This window comes from Bombus pascuorum, chromosome 9, assembly GCF_905332965.1.
Source record: "Bombus pascuorum chromosome 9, iyBomPasc1.1, whole genome shotgun sequence".
Classification (NCBI taxonomy): Eukaryota; Metazoa; Arthropoda; class Insecta; order Hymenoptera; family Apidae; genus Bombus; species Bombus pascuorum.
In genome coordinates, this window is record NC_083496.1 from 1,978,944 (window position 1) to 2,006,563 (window position 27,620).

The window sequence follows — 27,620 nt, forward strand, 5'->3', positions numbered from 1 at the left end:
ACGCTACCAATCGGTTTGAATCAGACAACTACTCAAGTCCGCAGCTCATCGCCTACACGCGATTTGACGACAACCAAGTTTGCGTCATCATTATCTGAACGATCTGATTCAACGCTACCGATCGCCTTGAATCAGATAACTTCTAACATTCGTCATTCGTCACCTACACGCGATTTGAAGACTAACTCTCACGAGTCTCTGGATCAGAAGGAACTGAATCCCGTCCAGGACAACTATGTTCATACTCCGCCGATGGAGAAAGTCGTATCGAATCTAGCGCCGATTCCGTCGCACGACACTCGCACCGCGTCACCGACACGCGACCTGACGACAACCACGTTCGCATCGTCATCATCACAACAATCTGATTCAACGCTAGCAAACTCCTTGAATCAGACAACTTCTAATACTCGCAACTCGTCGCCTACACTCGAATTGAGGACAACCTCTCACGACCTTCCGGACCGGAAAAAACTGAATCCCGTCCAGGACAACTATGGTCATACTCCGCCGATGGAGAATATCGTATCAAATCCAGAGACGAGTCCGTTGCATGATACACGGACTTCAACGCTCGACACTCGCACCGCGTCACCGACACGCGACCTGACGACAACCACGTTCGCATCGTCAGCATCACAACAATCTGATTCAACGTCACCAGACGCATTGAATCAGATAATCCTTCACGATCGGCGGGATCGCGAAGAAGAGAGAATCTCATCAGACGACAATTCGGCTCCGCCATTGATCTCTACGAATCCGTCACAGGATGTCTCATGCCCTATCACGGCAATTCATAAAGTAGAGAACAACATGTTAAACTCCGTCAATGGCACCGAGGTCTATCCGAAGTCGAAATCAACGACAACCTCTCCGGAATCCACGACGTTCGATTTATACAGGAACAGGTTCTCCTCGATCATCACTTCGACGGCTAACAACCTATCCTGCATCACGGCATTTGCAACACATGAAACAAATATCATGCCGGAAACTCAATCTCCAGAAAATAACCTGAGGACTCCGCCTTCGCCACGGCCGAAAGAGTCCACACGCACGAGTGATCCGAATCGGAATGATCACTACCTTATTGCCTACATCGTTACATCGGGCAAATCTTTGTACACCACGTTCAATCGGGCGTCGACCCTGGCTCCAACGAAACCAGGACGGTCTCCAATGCCCAAACCATCAGAATACGAAAAACCTTTAAAGCAATCAAAATGGTTCATCTGGCCTACCTCTAATGAACTCACCAGTAAGGTCGCATCATCGCATTTCCTGCCTACTCACTGCCCTCAGACACTGAGATTTAGGCATATCCCGGGTTATGCGGAACCATCGGGCGCTCTACCTCACAATACTACGATGCCAAACGGACAACTCCAGAAGGATACAGAACTGATTAATCATCAACGCAATAAAGCAGGGTGGCTACAGATGTCTGCAACTGTTCATTCAAACTCACTGTATCCAATCAGGTGGAAGGAGTTGAACCAAAAAGACGGTAAGTCGTCACTTATGTTGTCTTTTATAGATCGTGAGGCCACGCCGGCACAACCATCAAATATCATCAAGAAGACGCGCTACGGGCGGCTCATCGGGGGGAGCCCTGCCACCCAGTCATTTGTAGATCTCCTTCCAGCGTCTCCAAATCAGCTACATGTCAATCGCATTTGCCGCGATGAAAACGGTGAAATGTACGACGACACCTCCTGGGCCGAGGTGTTCCACGATAATTCAGGGGCCGAGCTATATCACGATACTTCATGGATCGTGAACTTCAACGGCAAAGATCCTGGCAATACCGAGGATCACAACGATCCCAAATCCAAGGCTGGCCATGCACCTTCAACGCAACGGTCCTTCGGCAGTACTACCGAATTCGCTTCGACAACTCCAAATCAATCAAAGGTCCACATTGAAAGGGAAGCTATAGCGACTCAATCCCTTTTTGGACAAGGATGGGGTGCTACGAGTTGTAGGCCGACTCAGTCACTCAACACTACCTTTCAGCCAGAAACACCCCATCATCTTACAATCGAATTCGCCCTGATGACGACATCATCATCGAACCAGCCAACATTTCTACGGCAGCAAGCTTTTTGGATCCAAGGCAAGTCACAGTCACAACGTCCAACGCCGCGACGCCCAACGCCGCGACATCCAACGCTCGTTATCTAACAAGGATCATCACTGTGAGAACGCGATTCGAGCGGCTCATCGGGGGGAGCCCAGCCTCCCAATCAACTACAAAATCCCGCGTCGTGTCAGACGAATCAAGCAACATTGGAGTTCCATTCAACGCTACCTCTTGGATCAAGCTAGTCCACTACATTTCCAGGACCGTGACGGTCCACGATCATCCAATCGGATGGGTCATCGGGGGGAGTCCAACCTCGCAAGCTTCAACACAGGCGTTTCACACCTCCACGGCGGATTTACAAGCGGACCTCGTTCGATTTTGGGAAATCGACGAAGGACTACCAATTTCACACATTTCAGAGGCAGATCGACAATGCGAAGAATATTTCCAAAGTCACGTCCAATGCACCAATGAAGGACGATACATTGTCGCTCTCCCATTTAACGAAACGACCCCGCCGCTTGGATCCTCTAAAGCCTTGGCGATGAAGCGTCTCACATCTCTCGGCCGCCGGTTTCAACTAGACAAACAATTCGAAGACGACTATCGCGCCGTAATCAATGAATATTTGGATTTGGGACATATGGCAAAAATCGCCACGGATCATTCAACTGACGAAGGATATTTTCTCCCACGTCACGGTGTTATCAAGGAGTCCAGTCAAACCACAAAGCTCAGAGTCGTGTTTGACGGATCTTCACCGTCCACCACCGGAGTTTCATTAAACGATCGACTTCATACGGGACCTAAGCTACAAGAGGACCTGTTCGACATTCTCCTAAGGTTCCATTCGCATCAATACGTTCTTACAGCGGCTCCATATCTCGCCATTCGGTGCCTCAGACAATTAGCGGACGACGAGGGACATCGATATCCACAAGCAGCAAAGATCCTACAACGAGATTTCTACGTCGACGATGTTCTCACAGGATCAGACACAAGAAACGAGGCACTATCATTGAGAACAGATCTCACGGAATTGCTCAAATTAGCCGGTTTGACCATTCGAAAATGGGCTTCAAATGATCGAGCACTGCTGAACGGACTTCCCGAACAGGACATGAGCGAGAAGCTTCTTCTGGACAAGTATCAACCTCTAAAAACTCTAGGTGTGGTCTGGGATTCATCTGATGATTCGATCCTGTATTTCGTCAAAACCAATCCCCTCACTTCTCGCATTACGAAGAGAATAATCAGCTCCACGATCATCCAAGGATCGGCACGTTTAATGACACTTCATGGGCAGAAGTGTTCCATGACACTTCCTGGGCCGAGGTGCTGCACGACACCTCCAGGATCAAGGCATATATCGACACTTCATGAGTCGATAATCACAACCGCAAGTTTCTACGCAACAAATGGAGCAAGGGGAGTCACGACATTCGAGAAGGGACCATCGTCCTCCTCAGAGACGATAACGCTCCCCCAATGCAATGGCCACTGGGCAGACTCATCAAGGTCCATCCCGGCGCAGACGGCATCATCAGGATGGCTACCGTTCGAACAGCAACGAATTCCATAGATCGGAGCATCAAGCGGATGGTACCAATACCGAGCAGATCGATACCAGATGACTCCGACCTAATCAGCAGCAACGCGGTCTAATGCGAGATCCACCTCACCAAACAAAACACATCTTTTTGATCGGTACCCTCTCAACGGGGGGAGTATGTTACGGCGCGCTAGACGGTCAGTGCGACGTACCTTTCGGTCTGACCGCCGACGCCTATCTCTCATCAAACTGACCTGCAGTAAATTAGGGAACCACCATAAACCGAATCTTTTCAACTTACTTTCGATTCATACAAATATTATTCGGTTTATGGATGGTCATTCGAACAGTCATTAGGTTTATTGCACTCTCTTGTTAATTACGGAGAAAGCAGATGTGTCCCGTTAAATGGCGGGTTTTTCCCAAAAAACAGATGTGTCCATTTAATGGCGGGTTTTTCCCAAGAACAAGGACACCCATGAGCCAAATATGCAGGATACTTTCTCCTGCATTATATGTATTAATATTGGCTAAAAACCAATGGGCATCGCGGATCGTTACCCTCTCTATTCTACCTAAATGTGTGTACAACGAATCCGCGTTCTTAGTTCAGCAAGGGTACACCCACACCGAGCTTTCCTCCTAAACAAGACGAGATGGGTCAGTCACTGCTCTTCTACTCCTCAAACAGTTTAGTTCACTGTTCTGCAATCAGCCACTCGGGGCTCTTCTACTCCTCAAACAAGCAAGTAGACTGTTCGGCAATCAGTCACTCGGCGCTCATCATTCAAGAAGACAGTCAAGCAGTCAGTCAAGTCACTGCTCATCATTCAAGCAGACAGTCAAGTTTCTACTCTTCCATTAAGCAGTCAGTCAAGTTACTGCTCATCATTCAAGCAGACAGTCAAGTAAGTCTCTGCTCTTATACAAAGCAGTCAGTCAAGTTACTGCTCATCATTCAAGCAGACAGTCAAGTCTCTGCTCATCAATCGGCAAGTCATTCAAGTACAATTATAACCACCGAGGCATTACTTCAATTCACGCGAACGAGACATTCGATTCTTCGCGTCAACATACTTCGGACGGTTCTTGCAATCATTCGGCAAGCTAGTTTAATAATTTCATACGATATCGGGATTCATCGCGTTAACCGATATCCATCTCAACATATTTGTATATACGTTCCAAGTGTTGTGAAAAGTGGCAAAATAAATAAAAATAGATAACTGGAGACTACAGTTATTTCAATAAACCACCCCTATTGTCGTAACTGAAATCAGGGGATCGCCCTGCTCGTGGTGTCGATCATCAGATCGTAACGGGAATTTACGACTCCCGTTGACGCTCCTAACGGAGACTCGTCTCCCCGCGACTGGACGAACAAACAGTCGTAATTCCTGAATTATTCCGTTGGACTTTTCATCGGATTTTTGTATTCCGTCGTGTTGGAGCACAGAACGAAAGTATCACGGAAAATTTCAATTAATTTCTGAGAAGACGGAAACGAGTCCAATTAAGTACCACTACCGGAAGGAAAGACACGAGACAGAATTCTTGCACGTTATTACCATGGCCTAGAAGTCTGCCGGTCCTTATTACCGTGCCTCGTAATTCTTTCACGAATGCGATGCTGGAAATGCTTTAATAACACTCGAATCGAATCTTTCGTAAGGTAACGCGCGTTGACTTTTCCAGAGAGAAAATAAGAGAGGCAACCACCGTGTATAGCGCTGGCAAGACGTAGCTAGTCTTTTAAAAAATTCATCGTCGCGTCTTTGCGATGCGATAAACGAACGAACAGCGTTCGTTCCATTCAGATATATACCGTGCACATATAGTAGAGAATTAACGAGATCGTCGCGTTTCGCCAACGAAGAATCGCATCCTGTTCGAATCGCGTAAAAATAATCTTACGGTTCAGGTATCGTTAACAAATTGGATAAACGATTGGACGATCGTTGTTCGTGTAAAAACGCTGAGCAATAATTTCTTTGCGAATGCATTTTAATTTTCATTGGTAGAAAAGGTCGAATCAACTGCATTATCCAAAGTAACGTGAAAATAAATTAATATCGAAAGCCCGGATAATATCAAATTGATATTAAAGTAACATTACTGTTTAATCAATATCAGTGATATCGAATTCACAATATCCACTATATGCGCACGCTGCTCGGCTAATTATGCGTTTTACGATGTAATACGAGAGACTAAACACGATGATCGTGCGAAAGAGTGGAGATAGAGCTTCTGTCCCGTAGTGGTTCATGGGGCACGTCCTGTGCGATCGGCAAACGGAGGGGCCAACCTATAGAAAATGTCTTATTATTTTTCGATAAGTCCGTTATCGGGACGGTTTTATTGCTTTTTCTTTAACCCCGAGTTACATCCGGGCGTTGAGACCGTATTATGGGGGAAAAAAGGAGAGCAAGAGAAAAAGAAGAAACGAAAAGCTGGGAAAAAGGGGGAAGCGAAAATCCGTAATTACGACAAATCACTTGGTCGACGAGAGAATTCTCTATTTCCGTGGGACAATATTGCCCGCCATTGCGTCCGCAAAACGAAAACTTTCCACTTGTTTGTTCTGCTCTCCTGCAAATTACTGGGACAATTTCTAAAACCAGCGAAACAAAAATTGCGAAGAAGTACGCGCATAGACGAAAACTATAAGCTATTTCGCCGCAGGCTTTACAAACGTTTCTAATTAATATTTTCACGGATAAAAACGTATCCCCGTTTGCGATTTCTACCCAAGTTACGTATGCAAGTACTTACACGGTACACGGCGTGTACAGGTCTATGAACGCGCAACGAATTAATTTCAAACTTTTGCTTAAACGAATAAACATATATACCTGCGAGACGAAACTCGAATCGTGCATTGTGCGCTTACTTCGACACGCAAAAGTGTTTTAAAATGGTAAATCAATTAAAACGGAAAACTATTTTGCTTCGGCTTGCGCCGCAACTCGATTTCCGCCAACGGTTAACGAAACAATTGTAATCCGACCGTGGATACGGAATAGGTGAATTCTCGGATGTGAAACGAAGGAAAATGTGGTTCGAAGAAAATGTACAAATAAGAAAAATTCGAAATTCCTAACGCGCGATAAACAACGACGCGTTCAAACAAAAATATTCAAACACGTTGGCAAGTTTCATTACTTGCCCCAACATTAATTCGCAAGCATACATTAAAATTGCATTAGCAGCAGAAATGGCGCTACAGAGAGTTCCCATAACTCATACAGCACGCGCATAACAAGAACATGCAAAACGACTCGATTCTCGTCTTCGTCCGTCCGCACGCTGTTGTTCGCGCGGCACAACTTCTTCCTCTCGTCGGCCGCGCTACACAGCGCGCCGCTCTGATTAATTTCTTGATTCGAACCGCTATCTTAGAGAGACCGATTTCACAAAGAAACATTACGTTCGTCTCAGCCGCCGCGTCACGCTCCCCATTTTATACATTTATTCGTTCTCTCGTCCTTTCGTCGATGTATTCCAAGCGAAGAAACGAATGAATAAGGAAGATTACGGCTATCGTTTGGCGATTATGAAAATGACGGCATTAACAGGTTCCCGGTGTGGCGGCAGTTAAAGTCCCTGCCGGTATAACGTGTCGGTAATTTGAATTTACGATGAATCGAGTTATCCATCTTCAAAGATGATATTAATTTTCACGCCGAAGGGATTGCGATTCGATTCGTATTAATGACACGCAACGATATACTCGTCCCTCGATTTATCACCGTTGCGAAACGTTCGGGTTTTGGCCTGCGATTACCATCCACTCGAGGCGAAACTCGTAGGTGGATGGATTTACGTGACTAGTAATTCGTACGCGGTCGAAGGGAACGGAAACGGGATACGCACAGGGTGACACTGAAAAGCGTGGCGCGAAACTTGCGGTATAAGGCGGTCGCGTTTAACGCGATACGATCGCCGTATAAACGAACCGTGTAATTGCAAACGTGTCCCCGTGACGTGAAATCGGATGAAACGGAAAGCTTCCACGGACGCGGCAACGGCGTGACGAGCGTCAGTTAAAAACTGCTGCTTACGGGAAGAAATCAGATTAGCGTTAGTAGTTGGATGTCGAGGGGAGAGACAGGCATTTTCTAAATGCAAATTAGTCGGTTTGGCGACATGATTACGCGGCCGACGCGACGCCAACACAACACCAACTGCAACGACTACGACGAAGTGTGCGTCTCTTTGATACCGTTCTCGCGAATGACGCGAAACAAACCTCTTCGTCGTGAATATCCATTAACTTTTTACCGATGATGACGCAATTATTTCTAACACGATCGAATCTGTCGTTCGAGGTGCTACACTCGCGAGCACGTCTTCGACGAACCATCTATCCGCGTCTGAAACTTGCCGAATGCTTAAACTTTCGTTATTTCCTTATCGGTTCCCTTACGGGATAGAATCGACAGAACAGTTCCGCGATTACAAGCGGAAAAGGGAAATACGAGAGGTAGATAGAGAGATCTATAAAGTAACACGAAGAAGGAGACAGAGAGAAAGTGAATGAACCGTAAGTCTGCAATTACAATTAGGATAAATACCTTTAACTGGCAAACGCTAACCCTATCGTACCGGCTGTCTGTCCCTTTTGTAGACCTTCTCGCGACGAAACGAACGAACGAATCGACCGTTTTCCGCAATCCAATAAATTCCTTTCCCAATGCGACTATCCACTCGCGCGTACGAGTAATTTGGGGTGAAATTGTTCCCTGTTCCCCTTTTCGACGGCGATGCCGAATTTATAGGTAGTTCGTATTCTAATTAAAGAACGCGAGTACCGATCTAAACGTCAGTGAAAGCTTTCCATCTCCGGTAAAACTGTTCCATGTTAGAGAAGCGTTATTTATCGCTTTGCCATTAAGTAGCTGATTCAAGATATAAGGTAAAGAACGTCAAAGCTGTTTCGATACTTTAACATAGATACCGTGTATTAGCTCGGAAAATAAGAAACGTTCGTATCAAATAGAAAAGCTAGATTCTTTTATTAACGATACGAAAGAACATCGAAACATTGGTTCCATGTAAAATCGTAAGAACGTAGGTTTTCGCGGCTAATAAGAGTTTTACATCGAACACCTCTCTAAATCGAGCTTGAACTTTTTAAAAGCCTCACGGGGATGCGAGAGGTCTAACAGGTTCGTAAGTAAGGGAATTCGAGAGAATTTCTGCAATTCCGAGACTCTTAAAGGCTCTAGACCATCTCGCAAATCTGACGATATCAGAGATCGCGTAACTCACTAGGATCTCGGGACTCCCCGCACCCCCAACATCCCTTGGGATCTTTGGACGTTCAGGACATCTGCGATTCAGAAACCCCTGGGTTCCTCGAACTAAAATCAACCGAGACTCTTCACGGTCTCCGATGTCTAATATAATAAATCGCGCACAGCATTACCGGTCACGACGAGATGCTTGCACGATTATGCGTAATGTACTTCTCTCTCCGTGCGGAGATAACATCGACGAATCGATGCTCGTACGGTTAGAATCCATTGTAAAACAAAAATCGTATTAAATGGTCGGCAACGAAATGGCATATGGCGGAAATCTGTCTGTTTTAGAAAGTACTTTGAAGCAACGCAGATGCGAGATACGATGGAGAGCGATCGAGAAAACTGTGGATGCGGAGAAAGAAAAAAAAAAAAGCGAAAGCTGTGTCGGAGCAAATTGTATCGCGACTCGGGTGTTTGGCAACACGTGACGGTGACGCGAGCTTTCCAATTAATCAAAAATAAACGATGTGAACGGCCGACCGTCGAGAATCGGTAGCGAGTACAAATGTTATTTATCGTCAAGTATGTAGCCGCTAAATGTAGCCGAGGGTGTTATTTAAACGATTGTGCAAACGTCATCGTATCGGGTGCATTATGCGTCGCGTTTCACCGGAAATTCGTTACAGTTTCGCAGCTCGATTGTGTCGCGCTACGCGCCGCGACCCGGCGTTTATTTTCCTCTCAAGGAAAATACTCGGCCGCGGAACATCGAGTGAAAGTTATATCCTGGATCGCGCGAGTGCGCGTACACGTTCGCACGCGGTCGCGCACTTTCATGCAAAATTGATTCGCCCCTGGTCGTGTTAAAATTCACGATCAGATGGAACAACGAGCTCGACGCAATAACGAGTTAACGCGATAACGAGTACACAGAGTGTCGGACGAATAACGGCGAGTGGAGCGTCAGATTAAAAACGATCTTCGATCGGCGAACGAATACGCAAATGATCAGGACGAATGAAACGCGTAATTGAACCGTGGAGAAGGCTACGGCTTGATCGATGTCCGGCTGCTTGTTCATCGAGTCTATACGATTCCCACCTGTTTCGTGTTGACGCATCCCGACGGTGATAGGTCGAGCTTCACGAAGACAGTGCAGCTTTTCTAACCAATTATTTTTAATGTCTCGTTGTACTCTCCCTAGCGCGGCCATTAAACTTAATAGCCCGCACTACCCAAGGCGCGTCGCTCCTTTTTTTTCCTTCGAGGGTCGTAATTAAAGTCAATCGCATTACCGGAAACAGTCCATTAGACGTATTCTCGACCCCGAAAGCCGGTCAATCGGTGCACCGTGACACACCCGATACGGCTCGAGCGGTCGTTTTTAAAAGGCAATCTGCTCGCTCTTCTGCGACGAATGTCGAGCCTCGGAACTCAAAGAACGCAGAGATATAGAGAGGTCGAAGACACGCGCGCGACGAAATGTTTCTTCGGATGTCGTTTTACAGTTCTCCCCTAAGTTATTCGCGACGCGTTTCTGCGCTAAATGCGGCACGTAAATCAGGTTTTACGTCTACACGTATTTTTGTCTCTGTCGTACGATAACCTCGCAGCGGGAGACACGGACAAGTCCGACGCGAGTCGTCGTCAAATCGGCTTTAAATATTCGCTAACAGGGGATCGTGTTGCGCGCAATGTGAAACGACCGACACGACGTAACGCTCGATGTAACGCGAACGTTATTTCGAATGTTAGGGCGAATATTAATAGGGACGCGTCCGAAAGAAGAGGAAGAAACAGAAACGAAAAGACAAGGGATAATAGAAAACCGAAAAGGGAAGACAGGAGAAAGAGAAAGAAAGGAAAACACGCGCGAGTTTTATTACGCCGGTTTTTAAACCTTCCAATGGAAAACAGAGTGTTTGACTTGGGCGAAACAAATCGAGGCTGAAGCTTTTCAACCGGCTACGCTAAATCGTTTCGACGGAATGGTGCAATGCTGTTACCGATTCGATTTCGTCCGAAACATTCCCAACGAAATATTCTAGCGCGTGTAGCATTTTACAAATGGACCAGTCGGGGTTGTTCGTGGTGATGACGTCAAAATATACGAATTTCCGTTGGCTAGGACCGGAACAGAGAGAGGGTGCTGACAAAGACAGAGAAAGGAAGGCAGAAAGAGACAAGCGAGAAGGGGGGCTGCTACGTTACTAACCGTTTTCTCTTCTATCAATAGCTTATCCATAACGATTCAACGGGTTTGTCCGAGCGTGAATGCAACGATAATGCGATGGTCCGTTTCTGTCCGGTTACGTTCTCCTGCCTGTTCTTCGTCTCCCTCTTTTGTCTCTTCATCGATTCATGCACGCGCCGTCATTACCGTCAGATAATGCCCCCACGTTCGAACGTGGCGCAGGTCGATCGATGCGGTTTCATCGTACATAATACGGGAGGGAATGGTAAAGCCCCAGAGAGGAAAGGATCGAAGGAAACGATCGTCGTCGATCCAATATTTACTCCTATCTTGATGCACCGGAACGTAGCAGCTCCGACACGATATGGATGACAGAGGAACTTGCTTATCACGGTCCGGATGCGCATCGACGTATCCGTTCGACCATTCGCGGACCGTTGCATCTTCATGAAAGATTCAAGATAAAAGGACGATTAGGGACGAACGAACGGTCGCAAGAATTTTCGCGCAGTTTAAGAACTGCCCGGAATTTGCACCCATCGAAATCGCGGATCAAAGGATCAAAAGTGGCTATTTTATTAGCGCGCGTACCTCCTCTGCCTGCTCTCGTCGGATCTTATCGAGTATTCTGCGAAAATTACCGCTAAGAGGCGCCTTTGTAAACGTTCCCTGGAAGATTCCACGGTTTCCATGAACGCGTCGGATTACCGTGGATACGATCGTTTATTTCATCGGATATCAACCATTTCTACCGCAGATTTCAAACACCTAACGTTTCGGATGGATCCGCGAACGTAACGTCGTTAATTGGCATAATTCTACGCGATCGATCTTTATCTTGTACCTTTGTCTAAATCTATCTCGTACCGCCGCTATCTTTATCCCGTATTTTTACGAAATAACGTTAATTCCGATGAAATCTTTGCGGTTTACGTGAAACGTCGCGATCTAAAGACCCGTACGTTGAAGCGAGGCTAATCGTTTAATCTCGCTGTAACGCGTACAAAGGGCTGAATATCTTTCTCTAATATTACCAGTTAGTTGTTTAGTACCAGAGTTACCGTGGGATTTGTCAGCCCCGCTGCACGGTCCCCGGGCCTTCCGTCGAAGCCTCGAAACGCCGGGCGTGTTCGTCAACAAAAAGATGAAGATAAAACTACCGTTACATCAATCACTGCATCTCGAATCGAACCGTGCTCGAGGTTTGTGAGTGTCAGCAGAAATGACGAGCCGAACACGAAACCTCGTCCCGACTAACTAGGACGACAGAAGCGTATTCCATCAATTCCTCATCGAACGTATAGCACGTTCGTTACGCTGAAATTGTGTCTTAACCGAAGTGAAAAATTCCGATACTCGGCGGACACGATCTATCAGACACGGAAGCATTATTATTCGCCGTGTTCGCGAACAGATCTCGGCAAATTAAACGTCGTTTTGTTGCTAGCGTCTGCCGGGATGCTCCCTCTATAGTTGAGACACGGGTACGATCAACTACGTAAACCAATTAAAAAAGGCAGGCTGGAAAAAAGGAAACGCGAAGCCGGTGACAGCGAAGGAACGTCACAGAGAGAACAGGAAATCAAAAGGGAGCATTAAAAGTTGTCGATGCTTTAGCGGCACAGCGGTCGTTGCCAGAAAGGACTCCTTTGGGAGTACATAGGACGAGGATGAGGATGGTGGTAGCGCGAGGGTGGGAAGCCATTTCGCTCATCTGCCGAGTCATAAAGCAGATAGTACAGTTCTATCCTCGAAAATACATAAATCTTTGGTAGGTGTAATGTACGAGAAATGAGTCGTCCCGTAAAATAAATGATCGGATCAGCCGTCGTTTCCAATGAAGACGTTCGCTGTAACTTCACGCTCAAACTAGGGTTTGATACGAAGATGGCGGGAAACGTCATTAATAACGCGATAACAGCTATCCGGTAACAAGCGGAAAAATTAGAAACCGTCACCGCAGAATCCTCCTTCTCGTCGACGAATCCTTTAAAACTGGTCTTATCGAACGGATCGTCAACATCAAGAACAGACGCGGCTTCCTTCTCGCATTCGTCCTGATTCGCTGGTAATCGCGTGGAAGGTATAAGCTGCAACATCGAACCTTGATCCTTCTCCTTGATCACAAGCTTGACGTAAGAACGTTGGATTCCGCGTTCCACGCGAATCAAAGATTTCTGATTCAACGTTTATTCGCTAAACGAATTGATAAATCTTCGGCAATACGCGTTTTATCGACTCGTCTGTCCGGAATACCTATCGTACTTTTTTCTCGAGGTAGATTCCCTCGGCTGTCTAAAGGCACTTTTCCTTGGCATCCGCAAGATACACTGCTTTTATCGGTATGGCAAGCAGTCTGGGAATCCCACTGTTGCCAACGCTGACGCAAAGATATTTAAAAGGATGGGGTGGCGAGAACCCAGCGACAAATTCGACGCGTGACACTCGTGTTTCGAAGTGTGCGCGAGTTCGATTCTTGACCGTTAACGCCTTTACGTCCGAACGATTCAGCAGCGTTTACGCGAATGCTTGCCCCGGGCAATAAACGCACTTTTAAAGCTCTAACAGTTTGTAATTACGAAATTTCAAAGCGAAATTTAATACGAAATGTATAGAGAGCACAAGACGTAATTTATCAAATTTATCGCTGCGAATTTCAATGGTACGCGAGGAATAATACTCTGTCCAATTCCAACCTTGCCGTACTTGTAGCCCGAAATATGTTTTATTCTTGTGAAAATAAATAGACGAGAGATATATTAATTAGAAGAACTGTCATTATTCTGTAAAATAAAATGTTTGACGCACCGACATGCGTAATCTAGATGCTAATTAAGCACGTTTGGCTTCATCGTGCATCGTGACACAATACGTTTCACGGTACTGCGAGTTTCCATCGTTAACTGAGCTATTGTAATTAATTTCGTGAAAAGCATTCAATGTACTTTATTGCGTCTGCATAATCATTGCGTAGACGAAAATTGTGTATAAGCGTGAGTTACACGCAACAGAGATTGCGGCGTGGAAATGTCCGGGAGAAGAAGCGAAAGATGAATCGAGCGTTCCTACATACTTGCAGCTTGCAGCAGTGACTTGCAGCTTATTGGCTCAAATGGATATTAATTATCTCAACGGGATGACAAGCATTAGCTTTTTTGTTTTCCATTCGCCTGCATCAGTGCGCTACGAGGTCGACGGGATTTAACTTATGGATCTTACAAATGTTACACGCGTCTGGATAATTAAATCGCTCTCTTCCATTAAAGCGACACGGAATCGTCGAGACGAAAACGAAAACAAAGTGCGACTGAATCCTTTAGCGCGACTGAACTAACGCTATGAGAAACAAAAATTGTACAAGTTACAAATCAGAAATTACCTGTCGATGCTAGTAGATTCTCTTCTAACAGGATTAGTAATAAACCAAACGAAATATAATCTAAAGTTACGAACGATCCGATTATCGTATTCCACGCAAAATTGTAAGATGAATGAAAAAAAAAAGGAGAAAAAGTCTATAAAATACAATCTGTAAGTCGTGAATTTATTAACGTTATTAGCTGATAAATAATCGCGCGAGAAGATCGCGTTAATAAATGCGTAGAAAGATTTGTCAACGTTCGAGAGCGCGCGTTTCTCCTCGTTTGATTCGAACGATCGATTCGTCACATTTCTTCGCGTTAGTCGAATCTCATTAAACCCGAATGCTCGAGGCGCGTGATACATCTGCAAAGTCGGAAGTTGCCGTGACAATCGGCGATACCGGCGCGAAACAGACGATACGATTGATGCAACATAATGCCGTCGCGTGTACGTATAATGCACTCGAAGCGACGGGATTTTCGAAATAAATCTTGAAAACAAATAAAAGCCCGATGCCAGGGCGATGCTCATAATTCCATGGAAGCGCAGTTGTATCGATTGAATGCAGCCCGATGGTTTTGCGAAACGAACGCGTCGACAGTCCAGTTCGCAGGCATGGCAGCACGTAATCTCTAATGCGTAATATCGGTGTTCACGCTGAAACGAGCAAACGCCAATAAAACGAAACAAGCCAGACACGAGAGCAAGGCAAAATGTGCCGGTCGATAATTTCGTAATTCGACGGGGGCTGACAACCGCAGGACTCGATTCGGTCGTTACATTCGCGAAAGAAACAAGGAGAGGAAAAAAAGGTTCACAATTTGATTAATCTGCCGTTGTATCCGTCGCAAGAGCGGTGTAAAATGTTTGCTCGCGCGCGCCATCGAACCAGTCCGAGCTCGGATGGAGCCTCGATAAATTGAGAGGACAAAGCTTCGAGTTTATTAGATCCATAATATTTTACAGGAAATTGTTTCTACGTGAAGCCATTTTTCATCGGGCAACCGATGTGATGTATTATCGGTACACGCGGGCCTCTCGGTACCGTTATCGTTATTGTTTTCCAACGGATTCATTTTTCCCTACTCGAATGCTCGCTCGAAAAACTGTTTTACCTCTCGTTACTTCCGTTTCGTTCCTGAAATTCCACGGATAAAAGGAACGATTTTCTCCGAGCGGACAGAGACAGAGAGAGAGAGACAGACAGAGAGGGAGAGACAGAGAGAGAGAGAGAAGGACTAGAGAACGAAGTCGCTAGGTAAAGCATCATCAATCTCGTGGAAAGTCAATGGATCGAGGGAAAAAGGAAAAAGAAGTACGGGATCGCAGGTGCGTTCAGGTAACGACACCGAGAAAAGGGGCTTGAGAAGTTTTATTGAAGCATCTGTTGTAGCAAACGGTGATAGCCGAAACTGACCCAAAAAGTTAGACGAACGTGGACTCGAGTGCCCTTCAGAAACCCATTCAACATGCTGAGAATATGCGCGGAAGAACGCCAGCAGAAAGAAGAACGAAGAGAAAGGAAGAAAGAGAACAAACAAGATTCGCCGGCAAATAAGAATAGTTATTACGCTCGTGGAGGAGGATAGAGGAAATTCTAGAGGGGAAGTTGGGAAACAAGAAAAGAACGAGAAAGAGATGCGTTGCTCAGGCAGAATGCAAAGGACTGATGTGAAAAGAAACTGTCCACAAACATTTTTCAAGAACGCAGAAGCACACCGTGGTCGGACGACATTGGAAATAATAATACAGAACACGCTAGAAAATGATGTAAATGTGGCCATTCCGTTTTATGAAAATAACTGTGACATCATTTAACGTTTGCGTCTCCTGAAAAGTGCGGTGCTGCAAATAGGATGAACAAAAGACGAAACGAAGCAGAGAACGGAATCGATGTTTCAGAAGATACGAACACGTTCGTAAAACTAGAAACTCGACGCACGTTGATAATACCGGGAAACGTTCTGTTTACAATGAAAGTTAATTGTCGGTTGGCTGGTATCTTTCCGAGTATATTTCTACGTGTAAACAGACGATCAGACTCGTAAGACACGCGTATTTCCCTTGTAAAGCTCGAGCAACGAAAGAGGAAAAAGCGGTAAGATATGAAAGACAGGTATAAATTGTACGTTGAACTTATTATTATTAATATCAATTTTTATAGCGAATCAGCAGTGAGGAAACAGGAAAGATATCGTTCCAAACGATGCTCTTCTATCCTATAAATTAGAAACATTGTAAGGAATAACTACATCGATATTGAAATTATAGCGAACTCGCGATAAAAGCTACAAAGGTGACTCGGTAGTACCATGGGAATAATTATAATACTATTCGTCTGCGTTTACTCCGACTGTCCGCTACGTCGACGAAATGAACAAGGACAAGTGCGCCGAGGGAACATTAGTCGTCTACACGATGGAACCGGACGAAAAAAACTAAAGCGAAGGCGAAAAAAAGGATAGAGAGAGAATTCTCCTTGACAAAAAAAAAGGAGGAAAAACGAAGAGGGGGAAGGAAAGAGAAAAGGAAAACAAGAGAATATCAGCCATCTCACACCCACCGTGACAACGTCCGCATCCCATTCTGGCTTCAACGTCCTTTGAGCCAAACCACCGCACCCCGTTCACGCCCTCTTTGCTCTTACTCTCTCTCTCTCTCTCCCTCTCACTCTCTTCTACCCTTGTCGGTCCACCAGCCTCGTGCAGGCTGGATACGACAAGCCAGCACAAGAGAAGGGGGTTATATTCCGTTGTATCGTTCCTGCCTTTTCACGATGCGTCGCGTATATCCCAGCTAAACAGGCCATTTCATCACGTTTCGTTTCGTTGTGTCTCGTTACGTCCTCGCATTCTCCCACCATCTTATTCTTTCGCGTTCGTTTCCACCCTTATCCTTCTACCTTGCCGCGATATCTTTTACTATTTTCCTAGAAGCCTATATTTTCTACGATCAAGTAGTATCATAAACAGAACGTGCGCGTTTTTATTGTCGCTTTAAAAGTCGTTTCGAAACGATCGGGATCAACGAGGGAAAAAGTTCCACTGATATTCTAGATGAGATTAAACGTGTTTTGCTGGAATATCGAATAAAAAGAAAAAATAGAAGGAAATTGAAAGTTTCATTTTGTGTATCGTGAAACGTGGACGATCGCCGCGTGTTTACGCTTGGCCGTGAAGTCAAGATATTATGCGAAACAATCGATGTTCCGATTGAAAAGAGATTCCCAAGTTCGGCAGGAGGAAGCTTACATAGAAAATAAAGTTTCTCGAATGCTTGGAGCGTGTCGATACGATGTTTAGTCTGAAAGCGAAGAAAGCGTTACGCATGGTTTTTATAACAATAAACGGTATTATCATTGAAAATACGCGGCGAGATAAAGTCGGCTCCATGGTCAACCGATAGTCCTCGCCTTTTGCCGTGCGAGAGCCTGTTATCAAGTTCGTCTTTTCCTTCGATCATTTCACCTACCGCGAACGTATTTTCGCGTTACGAAAATATTGACCTACATCAATTTAGAACTCGTAAAACCGTTCCCAGGACGCACGTCGAATGGCCGTCTGTCGAATCTCGATAAAGCCGCTCGTCGAATCTCATATTCCCTTAACTGCTCGTTAAACGAATACGAAATACGAATACGATTTCGCGTCTAGATAAAGTTAATCGTATACCGCCATTACCGTTATCATTTAAATTACAGAATGACGAACAAGCGAAAGATGAATCTGTCGTACTCACTGGTTGCGTTGGACGTTTCGCAAAACAAGACGACGTAGAGTAATCCACCCACGAGGAGCGTAGTCAGAAAGAACGATCCCGAGCTGCAGCCCATCACGGCATCACTACTGATTTTCTATCGTTCGCAGTAATCCTCACCGAAGCACCGTGACTCGATCACAAACGACTGGTCCTTTTCCAGTTTAACTCTCGAGGATAGCACTGTCACTTGGCAAACATCCGGCTGTCATCCAGTGGCAAAGGAACCACTCGAGCGACGACCACGTCGTACAATCCAGCATCAGTGCAACTATGCTGTCGCACCAGAATCCCAGAGGTTTTACTCGCGTCACATGGCGTCGTCAACTTTTCACGCGCATCGTAACTCGCGAAGCTCTCGTGCCTGCTGTTTACACCGAAACCAACTCGGACGTTTAACCGATTCGTCACTTGGTCACACGATCCTCCTGCTTCATTGGTGTCCCGTCGTCGAATTCAAGACCAAACGCAGCCGATCTCCACTCGCCACGGACACCATCGTCGTTCCGCGATCTCTGCAATATTCGATACACGTAACTAGATGAGATAATTTTACACCGATTCACGGTGACTCTGCTTAAGTAATCACGACTCTTTCTCTCTCTCTCTCTCTCTTCTTCCTTTTTCCGTCTGCCCTCTCCGAAGAATTCTCCGAAGAATTCTCCGAAGAATTCCCCGAAGAATTCCTGCCCGAACTCCAAAGAGCCAGCCCCTATCTCTGTACTTCCTCGTCGTCTGTTTGCAATTAAGTACCGAGTATGGATTCAATTCGAACGGATAAAAAGAATCGCTCGGGTTTCTTTGTACGAGAATTCTTTACGACCATCAAAGCAGCCGATGCAATTTCACTGAATGCATAGTGCCCAGCCAATTATCGGAGTTTAGGGGCCCGGGTTGAATCTCCTCAGGCGGAACGTCGACGGAACGGACTTGTTAAACTTTGGCACTAAAGCGCCGTTGTAGGTGATGTAACTTAAATCGAAGAACCGGTGCACGATTCTGGATACGATAGAGCGACTCGATCATCCGATGCCGAATTTATTCGTGACAGCTAACGCGATTTGTCTGGCGATTCGATCCTGTCGTTGGAACGAACTTTTCGAAAGCGCCAAACGTCTCTGCGGAGATAGAGTTACATCGAACGAACGCGTGAATTTTAAACTTATCGTTGGTCGTTAATAGTCGAATATCGAACACGATTTCAGCTACTTTTTACCCGCGGAAATAGATCGACGACAATGTTGTCGACGTACGTAGCAGAAAATAATATCGAACCACGGAGGAACTTAATGGGCCGTGCGAGTCACTTAACGTTTACTCTCGAGAACGATGATTTACGCGCGATCGAAGAAGAGAAACGATATCGTCGCCTTGGTGAAACGAAGTCAACCGGTTCGTCGCGAACGATTCAAACGAATCACGTATTTAGGACGCGGCATAAATCAGCCGCGTGCTTCGTGTAAAACGTATGACCTTTTAAAATTGATCGTAACCGTGAATCGTTCGTATTTTAGCTGATTCGATGTTGGAGCATATGTCGCGCAAATTCGAAGGATCGGTTGTTAATTAAAAATTTCCCGGTAACGCGTATTCTCGAACGCGTCGATTCAGCTCGACGAAATTAAAGAGCCAGCTGACAGTGGTGAAATACGAACTGTCACCGCGTTACCTGTCTATTTATACGCCAATTATTCAACATGTTGTGCGTTCTCGAATTAATAAATCGACGTGGTTTAATTTATCGTGGCCGCGTTGATTCAAAGACCGAGATGAAAAACGAGAAAGGAAAAGAGGAACGAATAAAAGACATTGGCGCGGAATGTTACAAGATTTGTGTCGTCGAATGGGAACAATGTACACAGAACGAACTAAGGAAAGTAGTTCGCGAAACACATTTGCGGAAGCCATATATCTTGCTATCGGTTTATTCCCAGCTCTAATCATCGGTCCGCAAGCTGGCAACACAAAATCCCTTGTGCATATGCATCGTGCATTCGCTTTGTACCGATGGTTTACACCCTCGTGTACCGTTTCTACCACTCGAATTGTTCGATTTCCGTCGAAGAAACAGTCCATTGACTTTCGCTTAGAGAAAAAGACGAGAGAAAAAGGAAACTCACTCGTAAAGATAGTCGTTCGTCGATAGCCACAAGTCGTTAACGCGTTTGCATCGCGCTAAGAACTTTTCTTCCGATTATTCCTCGTGGGCCATCAACGTCGATCGAGGAACAAAGGAAACGGTATAGAGGAGCGTATAGGTGAATCGGAAGCACGTGTCGTGATATCGGCCTTTCGAAAAATGATGTCTCGCGCGGAGCGTTTCGAGGTGAGAAAGCAAACGGAGTGGACGACGAGAACGTGATAAATATAAAATGGAGCAAGGTAGTGAAGACACGTGGCCTTTCGACGGTGTTAGATATTAAATAAACGCGTGCACTCGGTGACAAAGGAAAACGACGATCATCTCCATTAAATGCCAGATGCCTGTCGCGAGTACGTGTACTCGGAACAAAAGCGCAGGCCGCTAAAGGGCCCGGCTTTTGACGGCTTCGAGAGTTCAAATATCATCACGCCCACGCACACACGTGCCCGGCAAAGTCGATCGACGAGCTCTTTCGTTGTCACCGGCAAGAGCGGAATTCCTGAAAACGATGGAGAGAAAAAAAGAGAAAGAGACAGCGAGAGGCAGAGCGAGACGGAAAGGGAACAGAGAAAGAGAGATAGAAAGAGGGCCAGTGCTTTGTTGCTCGAAAAAGACCACCAAGCCAGCGGTTTCAGCTGCACGTTCACTCTTTTACAGCCATCCGCTTTCCAGACACATTCGTGACCCTTTTCGCCCTTCTAAATCCTTTCAGAAACATCGCTGCACTCGATCCTTTTTCGCTGTTCGCGAGGCTGCTACTCAAACCGAGCGTCTCTAAACGCTTCCCTCCTGAATGCTAAAAAAATTTAAACAAAGTCGAACGTTCCAAGCGTCGTGACGTACCGGGACGAAACTTCGTTTTCAAATCCCTTGTGCGAGCACCCCTCGAGGACAGCGACTCGCGAAATTAGAAAGTAGAGGAACACCGTCGTTCGCGCGACGTTTCCTCGATCCTCGGACCGCCGCGCGATCGACAATTAAATCAGATATATGGAGTTCGCGTGTACACGAGAGGAAACGAAACGAAACGACGACGACGACGACGACTGGAGCAGATGGAAAAGCTCGACGCGGTACGCGATACGAACACGCCTCGAGTGTACTCTCGGCTCTGACTCTGCTTTCGGAACTGAGTCGTCGAGAGAGAGAGCATCGTTGGAGTTTCGAGGGATTCAGAGCTACCCCTACCCCCTACCCATCGAGCCGACCCCTGTCTCTCGGCAACCCGCGTGCTCCAGCACTCGCAGTTTTCCCCTGAGCCGCCGTCCCCACCCAAGCCGCAAGGATGTCCCCCACTATCGAAAGCATCGCCACCCCAGCCGCTGGTCGGCTGCGCGCTCGCGCCTTTACGCGCGCAGTCGAATCCAGTCGAATTCAGGCACGCGCGTCACCACCAACTCCGCATCTACACAGAAGCACATGCGGCCAAGAAAATACACCTCGTTACGGACGACGATGCTGTTTCACGCGTCCGTCCAGTTTCTTTCCTTCTTTCCCACCAACGACAACCATTACCGTTCCTTACGCGTCGAGAAAACCCTTCGAAGGGAAAACGTCAGATCCGCTCGAGATACGTTGCGCGACGTTACGCCAACGCGTCGTCTTTTTTTTCTTTTCTCGCGCAGCATCTTTCGTATCAATCGTGAAAGCATCGTCGCAATTGCGTTTCAGTTAGCCGTGCGTTGTCACTGGCAATAGCACGAATGTGTAATTATATTAGCGATATCGTGACCTAACATCGTCGTGGAAATAACAGGGGGATGTTCGAGTGGCGCCAGAGGGATGGGCTTGAAAGCGTTTGTTGCAACGTGGTTCGTCGTAACTCGTGGCCGCGTACTATTCCGAAGAAGCTGACGCCTTTTTTTTTTTTTCTTCCTTTAGAAATACTGCTCAATTTAAAAATCGATACTCGTTAGTAGGATTAGACCCGCGGAGAAATAAATTTCAACGACGATATCTCTATCCTGCAGTTATCCTGTTATACCTACATACACTCAACCGTTTATTTTGAATAACATCCAACTACGTAGAAGATAATTGTTTGGTTTATGACGAGCTATGGTATACCACTTACCGTATATCGTACTTTATGTAGTCTAATGCGTGTTGTTTAGTACCCGGAGAGAATGCGAACAGGGAGACAAGAAACGACCAACGTATAAGGGTAAATGTATCCGCAATTATTTCAAAAAAACAAAAGCGCGCGCGCTGAATGCATTGTATATAACTGAAGATAATTAAATCTTCGTAAACTTCTTAATTAGCTGTTCGAGGCAGAGGATGAAACGAGGAGGATCGTTCGAAATTAAGCTCGGGGGCCATTCAAATTCGAACAAAGGACAGAGACGAACGCGCCGTTAAAAAATTACGGGAGATTTCTTTCCTCGAAATAAGTTTCCAGGTAGAAGACATTTTTTTACGCGATCGAGGGACGATGGAAACAAACCGGAGAACTCGACTCCAATCACGTCTGTGGAAAAAAAGTATGCCGTTGCCTCTAGGGAACTATTTTCTATTTTACAGTATCCACAGGTTCCTATAAACAAGCCGTTCCGAAGAACCAAAGGTATGAAAGGGAATGGAATACGAAGCCGAAAAAAGTCCTGGCGATAAAAAGTTTGCTTAAAGTGTATGTCTCGCTCATTGTTCGGTGATTTCAATATTCACGATCGTAGTGAAAGGGCGATACGCGAGGATACAAAACCGCAGACGAAGCTTTAAAGATACATTCGCATAAACTTGCGAAGATCGTGGTCTCTTTATGAATGATTCATAGAAATCGCGTCACCATTGATACGCGCGGCTCGTTGTAGAAAATGAAACTGCCTCCTTACCGTTCTCATAATCGTATTCTACGATATTGGATAAATCGTTGGCCGCTGCATAAATTCCTTCGACTGTCGTCTCGTTGTTCTAGCGAGCTGGAATTATCGTCTACCGAGTATTAAAAAGACCAGTTGGCAAGACAGTACGCTACTGAAAACAAAATTAGGAAACCACGATTCGAGACAATAGAGACGATGAAATATATTTGACCGAAATACCGCGTACGCTGCATAGAACGATATAATACTACAGAGAATTCGAATTCTTCCAATCGATGAACATAATCGAGTAGAGCTATGCTACCGTAAAAGAGTCATAAAAAGACGTTTCACGAACGAATGGTAGGATGCTTGCTATTATTTTCATTGCAGTTGAAAAAAAAAAAAATGTTAATAGAACCTTCCTTAGAGATATGTATATTCGATCGCTGTTAGAAGACGAGAAGCATGGATAATCGAAAAATTTTGCGCGATACCGTGCTTTACAGCGGCGATCAGAATTACATTGAGAAAGTTGGAGGATAACTTGGCAAGCGACGTAATCTTTCCTCGGTCTTATTCTAATTTAATTTGATCATTCGGCTTGACTTTGATCCAACGAGCCGCATGGTACGAAATATCATAAATAAACGAACTTTTAGTAAAAATGAATTTCCAGTTGTACGTACAGCGAAGGACGAAACTTTCGCCACGACCCGATACAAGCAGACGATGTTCGATCTGTCTTGGATTCAATAATCGGCCGATGATCGAACAAGATACGTCGGTAATCGATTAAGTTAGCCCTTTACGTAGGTTCGGAGTCGGTGATTTACTCGATATATTCGATGAAGGACGAAACACGCGAATCCACCATATACGTCGAGCCGTTTTGCAAAGCTCGCGATAAACTTCGATGGTCTAGCCTTTTGTCAAAACACTGTGTGCCCCCGTGTCTCGTGTTCCTACTTCCGGCGTGTGGACGATAAAGTTCACCGATATTAACATCTTCGTCGGTGCTGTAATTTTCACCCCGGGTCTGATATACTGCAGCGTTTCGTTGCGGCGGTACCCGTATTACGACTAATATTTCTCTTCCGTACAGAACGAAAATTGAGTACTTTATAAGGAGCTGGGACATTAATAACTCGTACAGCCGGCTGGTATTTTCAGGACAGCTTAAAAGCCCTCGCCGCATCGATGATGTATTATATGCTCACAAAAGAACTGACACTTACCGCCACGTGCTTTCTCTTTCCACCCTACCAGTCTGTACCTCTCTCGCGCTTCGTTCACCCTCTTTCATCCCTCCTCACCCTAAAGTCCTGTTGTCTCTGGTGTCGCACGAACCACCCTTAAATCACTGCTAAACATTTGTTCCCGGATATAATTTAAAAAAAAAAAAGAAGAAAAAAAAGAAAGAAAGAAAAACCATTTCCCGATGTAAATCCGTCGCTCGCTCGAAATGCAAGAGAGGAAGAATACACACGATAGATTCTGGCTCGATAAATTCGATGAATCGCGACGCGATTCGTGACGACGCGAACTGTACGCGATACTGTCTGCGTGTTCGCAGAACAATAGACGATGATTGCAAAAACGACGACGAATAGACAAGGGGCGTAAAAAGCGATGTAATGACGATTCATTATCGCAGCGCGTTCCTGACAGATTGGCGAGCACATAAGTGATTTAAGAGTCATCGAGCTATCTAAATTGCTACTTTATCAAACACTTTCATCGACCGACGCTAAATAAGAACGTTTCGCGTACTAATCAACACGCTTACCGTCTAATATCCAATCTCGCGTGTTTGCAATCCTGTTCCAAGTTGCGGCATCCCACCACGATTCGATTCCCAAAAGCCATCATCGCGACTTCTGAGAACAATCAGTCCCGGTCGCATTAATCGTAATTTTCGTTTGATTACACGTATTCTGCGAAAGTTGCCTCTCGGTTGTGAAAATGTAATTAGTAATTAGAACGTGACGATGGAATTCGTATTGCGCGATAATTTGTCGAATTATAACGTACGAAACGCTCGTTGTTCTCGCTACTGAAAAGAAACGCACGTTTCGCTTGGCTTGTTTACTCTTCATTTCGAGATTTGTTGCTTAAAGTTTAATTACGAGACTTTAAAATCCTGTTTCCGCAGAATTTCATCCATAAAGGAATACTTTATTCCTACTGTGCTCTAAAGAATTGTTCAAACGGCAAAAAACGACAAGAGAGATGAATCCAAAAAATATGGCAAGAATTATTCAATGTTCGCAGCGCCAAAGGCACGGCTACCTGCTGTATTTACGACGCGACGAGGAAAAACTGAAAAACAGAACGATTCGCATACGCGAGCATCCCACGCGTTGCGCGGATAAATCGGTAAATTAAAGCGTCGAATAAATAACGTATCGACCGATCATTAAGAAAGTAAACCCCTGGCCACAACCCCATCGGTCGAATGCGATTCTCCCGGGAATTCCGTTGACTAGAATGAAATTGATGTCGGGGGAATTATGTAATCAGGATTTTTTGTCAAGAGACGACAAGCTACGCGAGAAAGCTACTCGGAGGCTCGTGATTAGGGCAGAATAAATAAAGGAGAAAAGCAGTGAAAGCGAGGGAAGAAGAGATCGGAAGGGTGGGCAGGGTGGAGAGATGGAAGCTTTTCGAACTCTTAATTCGCCTGCGGCCAGCCCCTTCCTCGGCAACCCCTCTCGATCCTCAGTACCGCACATCATCATCGAAGTGGGGTTGAAGGCGTACGGCCCTGGTCCCACGTCTACGGTAACCATGGAAACAGACGCGTAGTCGACGTCGACGTCGACGTCGACGTCGTCGTGTGGTCGTCGTCCTCGCGTACGTAACGAACACGCGCGCATCGCTTCGTACACGCACGCACACGCGCGACCATACACATTCGAATACGTGTGTGCACACCGTGCACGGACACGCGTTTTTCGAAACCGTGTAGAGGAAGAGTGTACGGATGTGTCGTACTCGCGGCCGTGCAAAAGCACGTCCGCAAATGACGTTTGCGCGTGGTTGAGAACACGAGTTACGGTAGACGACGGTGAAACAAAACACGGAAAGAAACGAAAAGTGGAATCAACGAAGGCACGTCTTCGAGATACGAGTACATCTTAAGTTGTCGGATGCGGACAACCTTTGTGCGCCGGTAAAACGTGTTAAGCACTTTGTATGCTCGTTACTCGTATCGCGTGTATAATGTACACATATACAGATCTGTCTCGGAATTATAAGTAGCTGGTACATAACGAAACGTATCTCTGAACGTTAACCGTACCTCGTTTTATAAGAGGATGTTTCAGAAGAATTGCCAATCTTTCGTATTAGCGTGCATTTCAAAGCATTTCAAGATCAGGCTGTTACACCGATCCTCGAACAACCAACAATTTCCGCTGTGTCAGCTGTTACGAATTATTAGATTTTCTATGTAATTCAGACTGCTTCTTTAAACGTTGAAATTTGTCTGGGTGGCAATTTCATCGCGAGAAAAATAGCGATGTCAATGAGGCATTGCCGATAGAGAAAACCTTCGTGGGATGAGAGATTATTTCCGATCACTGATCTGGGATAGACACTAGCCATGAAAGTAGTTGGAACTGGAAGAGAAAATTCCACAGAACCGTCCACGATAGTCAGGTAGTTCAGCAGGAACGATTTTGGAGAAAGTGACCGCTAGTAACCATTAACTGACCACAGGTTGGATGCCACTCGTGGCAGGTACTCGCTCAAGAGATAGTTGTTGGTAGAGCAAACCCGCCTTTCGACACCTTCGTATTTGTAAAAATGAAAAATGTAAAAATGAATTCCATCTGCGTGAAAATCTAACGCAAATGTAAAAGCCATCTGCAAAAAGACGAGCGAAGAAGATCGTCGACAAAATGCGCGTATTATGTACAAATTTATGCAAAGCAATTAAATATCATTAAAACGTGTATATTGGAAATAGAGGAAGCGTATAAGCCGAACCTTAAAAGTCTGAAACGTCTAATGAAAACCTCAAACAGTGACGAAGTACGGCGCGTCGTGAATTACGTTATGCGTCAAAGTTCACGGGAAATTGCACGAGAGACGAACGAAGCCGCGCGCTGTAATAATATCATGTTCCAGCAATTATTCTTGCAGAATCTAGAGTCGAAGCGGATCCGTAAATTATGACCTGTTTACGGCCTAGGGAAAAGCATTACCTAGAGAGCAATAAATGTCCGCCACTGAGAGAATATCACCTGGAGTGCGTACACATACCCGACGCGATTAACGTCAAGATTTTCATGCCGTTCCCAGCTCGACTTCCCGTTTCACGAACACACGAATAAAAATCCTCCACGAGTTGATCCTCCCTGTTCGCAACCGCGTTTTCGCTGAAATATTCGTTACATCTTCGCGCGAATATTCCCCGAATGGGAATGATTTTTCCCGGCAAGGAAAAATGAGGCGAACAGACAG

At 45.6% G+C, this 27,620-nt stretch overlaps 2 protein-coding genes across 2 annotated transcripts in view; both read right to left on the minus strand.

Moving 5' to 3' along the window:
- LOC132910274 (B-cell receptor CD22) overlaps positions 1 to 21,485 on the minus strand; it is a 342,114-nt gene extending 320,629 nt beyond the window's left edge. Inside the window, exons 1-2 of the mRNA XM_060965833.1 lie at positions 21,190 to 21,485; positions 18,186 to 18,718 (exon numbers count right to left, since the gene is read on the minus strand). Coding sequence (XP_060821816.1) covers positions 18,186 to 18,279 — 94 coding nt within the window. The 5' untranslated portion in view covers positions 18,280 to 18,718; positions 21,190 to 21,485. The remainder of the gene's footprint in view (positions 1 to 18,185; positions 18,719 to 21,189) is intronic.
- LOC132910293 (H/ACA ribonucleoprotein complex subunit 3) overlaps positions 1 to 27,620 on the minus strand; it is a 155,104-nt gene that overhangs the window by 86,090 nt on the left and 41,394 nt on the right. The gene's annotated exons all lie outside the window — the stretch shown is intronic.